The sequence below is a fragment of the Cydia splendana genome, chromosome 15, assembly GCF_910591565.1.
Source record: "Cydia splendana chromosome 15, ilCydSple1.2, whole genome shotgun sequence".
Classification (NCBI taxonomy): Eukaryota; Metazoa; Arthropoda; class Insecta; order Lepidoptera; family Tortricidae; genus Cydia; species Cydia splendana.
Window position 1 is genome coordinate 13,500,749 of NC_085974.1, and position 12,249 is coordinate 13,512,997.

A 12,249-nucleotide genomic window follows, 5' to 3' on the forward strand; every position below is an offset into this window, starting at 1 on the left:
CTGGGATAAAACGCCTTAAGGCCAATAGCTCCGTTGGACCTGATAATCTACCGGCGTATATTGTAAAGGGTTGTGCGGAGTTTCTAAAGATTCCGATACAATATATTTTTAACCTGGCACTCTCTTCTGGGTCATATCCTCGATGTTGGAAGGTGTCTAGAGTGAGGCCGATCCCGAGGCGAGTGACACTTCCGTCGTTGAGAATTACAGACCCATAGCCGTTCTTCCCACCCTAGGCAAGCTGTTTGAGTCCATACTTCACCGGACTCTATCTTCACAGGTTCGGCCCTCTTTGTGTGACGCGCAGCATGGCTTTCGGCCTAGTCGTTCGGTCAACACGAATCTGTTGATACTAACTGACAACCTTGCTCAACATCTTGACAGAGGTACTCAGGTGGATGTCATCTATTTCGATTTTTCGATCGCGTGGATAACGATGTGCTACTTAGGAAACTTGATGAAATTGGTTTCTCTCCCAAGTTACTAACCTTTTTTGCCAACTATCTGCGCGATAGGCAGCAATTCGTCCGACATGGTTGTTTTGTCTCGACTCCTTACCACACCCGGTCTGGCGTCAGTCAAGGCTCCATATTGGGGCCCTTGTTTTTCGGTATCATGATTAACGATCTCAAATCGGTTCTTCGGGCGGCTCAATGTCTCTTGTATGCTGATGATCTGAAGCTAGTATACAGGATAGAGCAAAGAACTGATTGCGAGACGTTACAAGAGGACATCGACTTGGTGTTTCGGTGGAGTATGCAGAATAAACTTCATTTTAACCCAGTCAAGTGTTGTGTGTGTACATTGAGCCGCTCTCGTTCCGCTATATATGAGCATATATACTAGGGTCGGAGCCGATAAATCGTGTCTTTGCCGTCAAGGATCTGGGCGTAGTGTTCGATGAACGGCTAACGTTTAACGAACATATTTTTTCTCTTGCCAAGAGTTCCTTTCAAAGGCTGGGTTTCGTAATCCGAAACCTCCGCGATTTTCATGACCCGGTGGCCATAAAAATGGTTTACAATGGTCTAGTAAGGAGTAAGCTGGAGACTTCGTCGATCATATGGAACCCCTACGAATCGACGTATGCTTTACTGCTTGAGAAGGTTCAGAAAGCGTTTTTAAGGTTCCTTTATAAAAAAATATTCGGATTCTATCCGTACCTGTACCCGACAAAGTATCTTCTCGGCTCCCGCGGGTACAATTCCTTGGAGGTCAGGCGGAATCACCAACTCTTAGTCACGGCATGCCGAGCCCTGCGTGGTGAGTCGGACTGTCCCGAAGTTGTCTCTGGTCTCGTGCGTCTGTTTGTTCCGGACGTCCCGAGGATGACCCTCAGACCACGACAACGCGACCTATTGGCCGTGCTGCCGGCACGCACCGTATCGCGCAGGAACTCGCCGCTGCCCCGCGCCCTTTCACTACTCAATGCGCTCCTGGCATCGACACCTGAGTGCGACCTATTTGCGTGGCGATGGACGGCAGTGTATAGAGAATGCTTGAGATTCTGTGAGGCGATGGATGCTAGGTCCTCAACTGTTCCAATATAATTAGTCTATATCTATGCTAATGTAATGTGCTATTATTGTTCTTATAATTGTTGTTTGTGTTAAGTATTGTTATTGCTTTTAGTCTAAGTTTCGTGACGCATTGGTTTAAGTGTAATGTCATGTAAACATTTTAATCAATAAATAAAAAAAAAATATATAAAATGTAAGGGGGGAGGATAAGTCACAAAAAATGTTCCTAAATGAAAACGCGAGCGTAGCGAGCGCGAAATATTTTCGATAGTAGGTAATAGCGCAATTTGATAGAAAATGGTACATTTTTAGGGTTCCGTACCTACCTACTTCAAAACGGAACCCATATAGGGTCTTGACATGACAGAGGGCGGCAAAATCGACAAATAATGCTTGTTATTTACATTTTACAAATAAATAGGGGATCAGCAAAATTCTGGTCAACCCTATCTGAACAGCAAATATAATATTTTTTGACCCAAATTTGCCGCCCCCTAAAATCTGCCGCCCTAGGCTTCAGCCTACTCAGCCAAGTGGTAAATCCGGCACTGCCCGCTTAGCAACTTCTACTGCTGACTGTACAGTGTCTAACAACATTGCCAATATCTAGCGAACCATTTACACGGCAAACATGAAATAAATTGACAGGAGACACGTACAGTATTTAATAATATCACGAGAACAAAGGCCGCCGTTTCCGAGGCGGGACCAAAGTAATAAGGGCGATGAAAGCCTCACCTTCTCACGGGAGTAAATAAAGGAAACAGAGTAACAGCAACACAACCTCTCTTTTCAATTCTCGAGACCGATTTTTTTTATATATTCGGCGCGACTGAGGTTTTAACTTACGATTTTTGACCACCAACAAAGTTGTCAAAATAAAGATTCAAAATACAACGTAATGGAAGGCTTTTTATAGGCCTCTGGGCGGCTATTAAAATACTTACTTAAAAATTAAATACTGGAATCAAAAGATAATGAGTATGTCAGGACTTGTTCGGTTGGTTTTCACAGTGAAAGAAAAGGGCCTCGCAGATGCGACTTCGCCCACGGCTAGATTAGTTCACGCTCACGCTACGCCACTGAATACGATGTAAACTGCACACATGTACAGCAGACAACAGCTAACTGCAGAGTACATTCTGTAATGATTTCGCATCATCAATCGAGATGGATTAGAAGATTAGAACATACCTATACAGGTAATTAGCAGTTATGAGTTAAACGTAAGTAGTTGTTACTCTGATGCTTTCTTTATTCCTGCATTGACTTGCGCCATTTTTGTTGAAAACAGGGAAAACAAAAGAAGACATTTTAGCTCGATGCTTCCAGCTCTTACAATGAACACTACCTATTGTGAATGAGACCTCTCCAAGACCTATTAGAGGGTAGCGAAAACTAGGTAGTATAAGAAGATACCTGAAATAAAAATATTATCTCTTAAATAGAAAAAAAACTGTCGCGATACTGACAGATAACGCACAGCCCAGACCATGAAAGTTTTTTTACCTTTTGCGTTCTTCAAATTTTTTAGAACTTTACTACGTAAGAATGGATTTTAAGAAATTCAACCTCAATGTGAGTGCATTTTTTGTAGATTTGGTTATTCAAAATTTTATTCCAGCTTTTCATACTTCCATATTATTGCAACCATGGTACTGTTAGTCTACTCATTATGCTAAAAGATGGAAGTTAGTATAGTAAACCTTAACCAAAAATATTTTTTTACTGAAACTAACTTCCTTTTGATAGGAGTATTTTAATAAAATATGTTAAAAAATACATATTGAAAGCGTACAGTCACCTGTAATATGTTACTCTTCGAAGGCCGCAATAATATGTAACACGCTCTTATGGCTCCAGGCTCTACAAATAATTAAGATCGTGTCAGATATTTTTGCGGCCTTCGTTGTGTAACATATTATTGCAGATGACTGTGCCAAACCAAGGATACAAACGTTGGAGCAATGGAAATGCAATATCGCCTTATACCTCAGATCAACACAATTTGATCACCAACTCACCTAGTCAAACTGTCTCTGCTCAAAACAAACATCTATTTAAATATTCGTCACTGCAAAGTAACGTGCAATACCCCTGAGCATAAAGTGCAAGAACAAAAGAATAAAAGCTTTGTAAAGAGAAGAATATTAAAAGAGTTCAGTTGGAGACAGCGCATCATTCCAACTTTACCCGCTGTTTAAAAGTGAACTTTATTTCCCTAATCCTAAGGTAGCTTTAGCTTATTGAATGAGATACGATCTAGGGTAGGTAAGTAGTTGATTTTCCGCACTAGGGCCCGCAAGTTCTTAGCTGCAGCTTCTCGGGATTATTATTGCCATCTTTACTCGGAAACGCTGAATGTTAGCGTGGTTTAGTTACAACCGTATTTTATACGGAGATGTAGTGTTGTTACTAGTTTTACTGATGATGAAAAAGGGAGGTTATATTTTTTAACTTTATACGAGTATTTTTATAGCTTTGTATATTTTTTTAACACGCTCTCGACAGTCCAAGTGACGTGACTGATTTCAATTTGTGAGGTCTTGAGTGTAGGCAGGTATGTTATCAGTGGGTTAGGCGGTTAGGTAGGTAACCTAATAAATTTACACTTCTGCAAAAGTGTTCTATCGACGACGGAGCTGGCCACTCTGAGTCGTCCTAACAACGCGACAAAGTCATCTAACGGGCACCTCTATATTTTCATTTGATCATGTGCATTGTCCTCAAGATCAAACAAGTTAAGCTAGAAGGAGGTTCCAATTCCAACATCACTAAGTAACCTCATTTGGTTCTATTCAACGCCCAGTCAAAGGGTTCCTTTTAGTAAATTAGCCTTTTTGAAGATCTCTGGTTTGCGCCGCGGCAAAATGGAAATGTGGAGCGGTTAAATAAACCTTTTATTTCACATGTCTCACTTTCCAAATGAGTAAAGTAGCTAGCGCATGTCTTCTTTAAAGTAGGTAATTAACGATATAACATAAAACATGTGTCTCGCCGAGTTTGTTGCCGGTCCCATATACCCTCCTCCAATTGAGATTTAAATCCCAATCTTCTCGAGGCAGAGGTGTAGGGTTAGAGCCGGTGTAGCTTTATTTGACGGAATAAGCGCATTATACTATGCCTACTTGAATAAGTAATAATAGTACATTACTACAGAGGCCGGGACGAAAGGGGTTGCCGGCCGAAGACATATAGACGGCCGAGCGAAGCGTGGCCGGATAGGTCTGAGCGCGGGCAATAATTGTAATAAACTGTAAGCCATTTTTCTTAGTTTCTCAAATAATAAAATTGCCATAAGCAACCATATACATACTTCGTCTTTGACTTGGCGGCAGAGGCAGCAAGTTATTAAAATCAATTCTGCTTACGCTGCCAATTCCAACGCCTACGATTACAATTAATATTAATTTCATTATTTCGTCGGAATTCATATTAAAGTCAAAAAATCAACAACGCACCATAAATCCAATAAAACAGAATGAATATTTTTCAACTTTACCTCCATAACAATTTAAAAAATATAACTACGCGTGTTTGAGTAGACCTTTTTACCGCTAACGTTTAGATGAAATGTTTTAAATGTTTTTATTTGTGTAGTTAAATTTATAATTTAAAATTATAAAATTATAGAATGTATTATTTATTAAGTTCATGTTGATTTTATACAAATAAAACTGCAAATTATAGCAAACATTGTTTTTTGTTTTTTTTTTTATAAGCGTAGTGGCAGAGTGTCATTACGGACCATAAAGCAAATACTGCCTCTAGTTTTTTTTAATGGATGAATGCCACGATGCTGTGTCACAAATATCTGTGAAATGAAAATTAAAAAAGAGGACTTTGCCGGCCTAGGCCTGCAAGATGTGTATGAAATTCCATTAACGACCTTTTGTCCTAGCCGCACCTGAAACTAGGGTTGCCAGATGGTCGGGATTTGGCGGGATTCTCCCGATTTTTAGCAGGAGTTCCCGATTCCCGACAAAGTGTAAACTGTCCCGAAAAACAGCTTCACCTTATAAAACAATAATTTCAAGTTCCGAACTGTCGTCGAGCGAGCGAGCTGACGTAGTGCCAACAATGTAAAATATCGTTGTTTTTAATACAATTACTTTAATTTGAATGTATTTTTTTAGAGATAGTGTATTTGGCCGAATCTCTCTCGGCCGAATACCGAATATTCGACATGACATGGGAACATTTTGAGTCACAATTATTATGCAAACTGTTCGCCATCAAAGCACTACGTTTGCTAAGATATATTTTTATGTTGAACAGAATTAATGAATGTATATTAGAGTCAATCAAATCAGACCCATGATAAAAATAAAATATTTTTAATCAATAAATGCTCAAAAACGTGCCTTCGTATTTAACTACTTTCCAATAATATATTTTAAATATTAAATATACCTAGTTTCTGGTTATTTTTTTTGTAATTTTTCTTTTTAGGTACCTAGGTACCAGATAGGCAACAGATATTCGGTATTCGGCCGAATAGTAGGCAACATTCGGCCGAATACCGAATATTGGGCAAAGTGTCCGAATAGGCCGAATACCGAATAGTTGCCGAATCATGGCATCGTGGCAATCGTGGCATCTCTAATTTTTTTTTCCCGACTTAAATCCCAAAATCCCGAAAAATTTATATTGTTTCCCGATAATAGCGCCTTTCGATCTGGCAACCCTACCTGAAACGTATGACGTTCGCAGCCTATTATAAGGAACATAACATCAATATTTCATTGCATGTTTGAGAAAAGTATATTTATCTTTATCACACGACAATAAGTTAGCAGCTAACAATTAATAAAATCATAATGTAAGTTTACTTACATTTGTCAAGTTAAAGCGTAATTTAGCCTAAAATATATACGTTGATAATGAAAATAGTTGGCAGCATATACCTGAACCATACAAAACGTTTCGTAAGCTTTACAGTTTTAATTAAAGCTCTTCACATAGCTCACACAAGACAGAGGGAACATAGCTTGATATAGCTACAGTGAACCGCATGCAATCACCTGTATCAGAATCCCGAGAGACTGCCATATATTGCACACTATCTGGACTTTAATTAAATATAAACTGGCAGTCTAGAGCTGATAGTAACATTCCTATTATACCCGTAACTTATTGTCTGAGAAAATCTTCAAATTCCACGATGGCTAATTCTATGTAGGAGCTATTATAGAACTATATGTCAGTACACTTTTAACAAGATCTACAAACCGTAGGTAGGTAGGTATACCTACCACATTAGTTATGTAGATTATATACCTACCTCTGATCCAATAAAATGAACCTTACGAACACGATCAACTAGTGAAGTTCTAGAAAGTATTCTAATGGGAAATACCAAAACTAGTGTGAATGATTTTTCACTCCGCTCGCTCTACTCAAGACTCCAAGCGTAAAATCGCAGGGGAAAAATCACAAGTCAACCATCGAAATAACAACGTATGGAGATTTAATACAAAGAGCGCTGTTCTCCCAAAGGTGTACAGAATGGTAATAAACTGAAATCGTTATTTTCCGTGCACCCGTTATTTTTAATTTCACGCTTTTTCAATTTCGTTTCGAATGTGAATGAACAAGGTGATTTGGGATTTGAGTGACTGGATTACTTTTTGAACTGGGCATTGATGGATTTTATTCCAATAAAGTTTTCGAATTGTCATTTCATAACTAGGTATTCCAAATTTGAAATCGATAGCTTCAGTAGTTCCCGAGATATTTAGCGGTGTGACAGACGGACAGAGTCGCACCATAAGGGTTCCTTTTTTACCTTTTTGGTACGGAACCCTAAAAAGGGAGGTCATATTTTTTTATTTTATATGAGTATTTTTATAGGTTTTTATATGTATTTAGCAGTGTGGTGTGTGAGACGAGTATATTTATCAGTGAAGCAACAAATCTAAAAGAGTTTTGGAGCAATACCAAAGTCTAAACTTAAATTAGCCTGAGGCATTGTTCCCAGGACACTGGCCGCGTTCCCCCTCTGCACAGCGAGGCTGAATTTTTGCGCAAAAAATGCGCCTGCTCGTAGTGCTCGTAGGTCGCCAGACACCCAGACTAGTTTGGTAGAAATTTCTTTTACTAGTTTTTTGGTGTCTGACGACCAAGGACCGAAAGTTTCAAGTGGGCGATTTTGGTAAATGGATTACCTTTCCATCTCGGTTACCCATTTAACTGTAGCTTAAAAACTAAACCGGCGACAGAGATTAAGGCCAGCGATGTAGCCACGGCAAAAACCACGTAACAGCTGAAATAGCGTTAAACCTAAGCCTGTTATCCAACGATCCGATCAACGCGTTACTACGAAAAAATCGGGACTGTAACCTTGTCCTTATCACACTTTATGTTTCAAAGTAAGGTGCAAAAGAGACGGAATTTTGAGGATCGCGAGAGAAGATATAAAGTTTGTTTAGTTGCGAACTCCTTTTTGATAGTTCTTTAAGAAGTGTTTGTTTTTGTTTGACCTCTGAGAAATGAGGTTGGGTGCGAAATATGTGTTTGCATCTTGGAACTTTCACACTAATTAAGCTCGAATTTGATTAGAATCGGGAATCTGTTCACACGCGTTGCAATTTTGTATTTATTCCCACACTAGGTACGCATGTAGGCAGGTACAGCATGCGTATTATGGATGGCTTTATACACGTGATAAAATAAATGTAACCTTTTAACACCACGTGATTGAAAGAGACGGACACTGTTTTTATCACGCTGTCACGTAGACATACACGACCATAATATCCGTGCAGGTCAAAACTATGGTCGGTGCTTGTCCTTTTGGGAACGAAAGAAATGTTTTTAATTTTTACAACCTATGTAATGTCCCATAAATTAGCAGCATTATGATCTACTTTATACGTGAAATGAAACTAAGTAAACCACGACAAACAAACTTTGGAAATAAGTTATTCCTTTAACTTTCGTTCACGACGTTACCAATGAACAGGCAATGGCGATCGAACGTCAACATGTCTTGCCTCAACTCGATGTCGATGGTATCGCGCGGGTACCAGGGCGCTCTGGCACCGAATTCGGGTGCTTTCGATTTGCTTGACGGGCTAAATATAGAATAATGTCTTTGCTATGCAAACCAGGAAGCAGCTACCTTTATGGATTAGATTTGGCGTGGACATTAAACATAACCCGCCAATTTGGTGTTTAAGAGTAAGTCTTAATTTTTTTTTTTTTTTGACGAGGTACAGCGAAAGATTTAACATGAAAACTTGACAATAACAAAACTGGGGGCCTACCATCAACCTCTTCGATCGTTCGTTCGTCTAAGAAATGCCTCTGATCGCTCTTGAAATATTACCTATAATTCGAGTATAATAGCGAGAAAATAGACGAACGAACAAAGTGCTTTGCGTTATGGACCTGCGTCCTTAGCTTAGTCCTAAATGGTTTATATTTCTTTGTAGGTGTTCCGTCTTGTTATTTATTGCTAACAAGTTACAGTTATACAAAAGTAATACAAGACCACTACCATTTCCATCATATCGCAAAACATAAAGGTCAAATACATAAGTATAACGCCCGTAACACCACATCAAATAACATTGACAGACAGCAACATTACATTTCCAGAACAATTGCGTTCCATTCGAGCAAATCCAATCATCCGTGGCCCGTCGCACGATAAAGGAAGCCTCGGAAAACTTGTTCCACATTCGGGTAGAGTAGGGTAATTACGAACGCTTGGAGAAAACTAGTTAACGGGAAACAAAACTAAATTAAAACAGAAAATTTTAGTTACATAATAGAAATTATATAAGCTTGTAACAAAATTTTAAAGAAGTCTTTTAACCAAATCACACCACTACAATTCTAGCCCTAGCGCGGAACTGCGGGTTTTTTTTATCATATACCTAGGGCCAGAACCCGGAGATTCACTCAACTCAAAAATACATTGAAATTTATAAACATCCTTACACTACCGGAAAAATTACCACTTTTTCCTACGGCGGAGGCTGCTAAGTTGCCTAAGCCAAAGTAAACTAGCAAGATTTCGTCATTGTTATGCCCAGACTCTATTTATAATTATGCGTTATTCGAAAAGTCTCCTATCCTTTACCTGCCTAAGCCTAGTGTCCAAATTTACCTGCTGGTCGTGATTTTCCGTTTCTCCCCTATCAACAGTCCCCCTATCGCGGAGCCAATTACTTCCCGGGACGATCCATCAACTCATTGCCTGCTCATTAGCTGTATTTCGGTCCAAATTGCCATATTGGCAAGTTTGTTAAAAACTAATTTTCCGCGATAATCGAACGTTGCCGTCGTAATTGAAGGCTTCGAGGGGAAGGTCAAATGGGTTACCGTTACCGATAAATTGGAGCTAATATGATATTAGGGGGAGGGGAGTTTTATTATGCAGAAAGACGGAAAATGTATGTGTTTAAATAATGCTTATCTTCAGAACAAAAACATCACTACACCTTATAAAACAAAGTCCCCCGCTGCGTCTCTCTGTTTGTGTGTTTGTATGTTCGTGATAAACTCAAAACTACTGAACGGAATTTCATTCGGTTTTCACCTATCAATAGAGTGATTCTTGAGGAAGGTTTAGATGTATAATCTGCTAACCCGTGCGAAGTCGGGGCGGGTCGCTAGTAGTATCTAATCCAAACATCCATTTTCGCTCATAATGCCTACATATAAGTAGATACCTACACTAGAAATTTGATAATTTTCAAAGAGGCTATAAATGTAATTAAAATGAGAAAATTACTTACACGTATAAAATTAACAATTCACGTCGCTCCTGATACTCGGCCGAATTGTTCAATTTAATTATCCACTGAATACGTCGTAATTACAATTACACCCGCCGTTTCTGACTACATTATACATACATTCATAATTAAAATGTATTGTTTCATTGCAGGTGGCGCAACCGGAACGCTGTGTAAATACTAAATATTGGTCTATTCAAGCAATAACTTAGAAACCCCGTAGTTCTAGACTAAGTAAAATTCTTCCATACGTGTAAACTGTGTTGTGTAAAAATGTGTGTGAACCGTGTACTGTAGTGTAAAATGGTGGTAAAATGCCTGCGCGGTCGTCGTCGAGTTTGATGCGACCGTTCGTGGTGCTGGCCCTGCCCGGGATGTATTTGCTGTACAAGTATAACCAGTACCGACAGCAGCAGATGGAGACCGCGCGGCGCCGCGTCACTGAGCGGGAGCTTATGCACCTTAACACCAAAATCGTGAGTAATATCTTCTTTTTCTCTGTCTAATTGAAATGGTAACTATTACCATCAGTCCATCAGTCTACTGTATACTGTTCTTGTACCTAGAACTTGAAGAATTTTCCATCGGCAGAAAATCAGCCTTCAGTTTTACGCGCCTTAACCCTTTGAACACCACGCCTATCATGTGTGATGTCGTGTCATCGCGAACCTCGAATCTTGTCGGAATGCAAATGTAGGTACGAAGGTTGATATGGGACTGTAGTCGCGCGCGCCAGTTGACGTCATTCGCGGTCAAAGGGTTATGGCTCTTCTACACGATGGCCCAGCGCCGGCCACTCCAAGGGACGCATTTATGCGTTAGAGGGAGCAAGTGATATTGCTATCTCATTCTAACGCATGGCTGCGTCCCTTGGAGTGGCCGGCGCTGGGCCATCGTGTAAGAGGAGCCATTAAACCAGCGGATGGGTATCTTGCTATTCCTTCGATGGCTCTCCACTAGATTGACGAGCAACGACTTTTCAAGATTATCAGACTCACGCCAAGTCAAATTTCCAAAGTAACTCAAAAGGGAAAGATAGTGGAAACTAGTTTTGATCTTGAGAGCTCGCTAAGTGCAATCGAACGTTAGTCCGATCGCCGTTCAGAAGATTCCACTCGCATGTCGATTAATATTCTAAAATGGAATGAAATCAAAAGGGAGTTATTCTAATTCCAAACTTCACGCACACCGACTTTTCACAGTCCGGAAGAGCTTTATCTTGCACGAGCGATCTTATCGAACTGGATGGATGCCATTCATGAGCTCGAGGGCTCGCAGCGTATCCGATTGTTGAACCACTCGGGCGGTTGTTCATTTATAATATAATAATATACAATTTCACCTTTTGTTTTCTTTGACGTTATATGTAATACCTACTTAGGGTTTCTTGAAAAAGTTAAGTATAAAATGTTAAGTTGTACCTAGTTGGCTATTAGTTATGTATTTATTCATGATGATTCTTCACTATAATTGTGTAGGGCGCACTAACGGCGCCTACATGCGCCTGAAACTCCTCCGGCGATCATACCTACCTACTCGTAAAGTTGGGCAATTCGGAGTACCCTGTGTGGGCTTGGGCTTCTGCTAAAATCAGCCTCAACACATTCTACAAATTTGGTGGATTAGCAGAGCAAACGACCTTGAATACGAAATCAAGATGTTAGCTCATTAAAACGGCTAGAATAACGATTGTTAGAGTAGAGTCAAGAGAAGAGTACAAGACGAAAAAGTGAAATAAACCCCAACCCCAATCAATTACCCATAACCACAAAACCAATTTAAATATAAATAACTTACAAGTGGATTTTTAGTCGTTTTATTGACTTACAACAATTTGTAGGTACCGTTATGATCATAGGTACAGTACAAATTTTGCTGATACTTTTTAATGTTTGAAATCAAATGAAAACAATTACAATACTAGATGCGCTTTGCAACCCAATTTGCAGCGTTTACCGCAATTGGCGGGAACGGACCGGATG

The 12,249-nt window shown here is 39.7% G+C and overlaps 1 protein-coding gene across 2 annotated transcripts in view; it reads left to right on the plus strand.

The window, feature by feature from the left end:
• LOC134797688 (protein split ends) overlaps positions 1-12,249 on the plus strand; it is a 97,600-nt gene that overhangs the window by 20,987 nt on the left and 64,364 nt on the right. Inside the window, exon 2 of one of the 2 annotated variants that reach the window (XM_063770032.1) lies at positions 10,420-10,743. In XM_063770032.1, the coding sequence (XP_063626102.1) occupies positions 10,582-10,743 (162 nt within the window). In that variant the 5' untranslated portion in view covers positions 10,420-10,581. Of the gene's footprint in view, positions 1-10,246; positions 10,744-12,249 lie in introns of those variants that run through there. The other variant, XM_063770034.1, reaches the window with a different exon arrangement.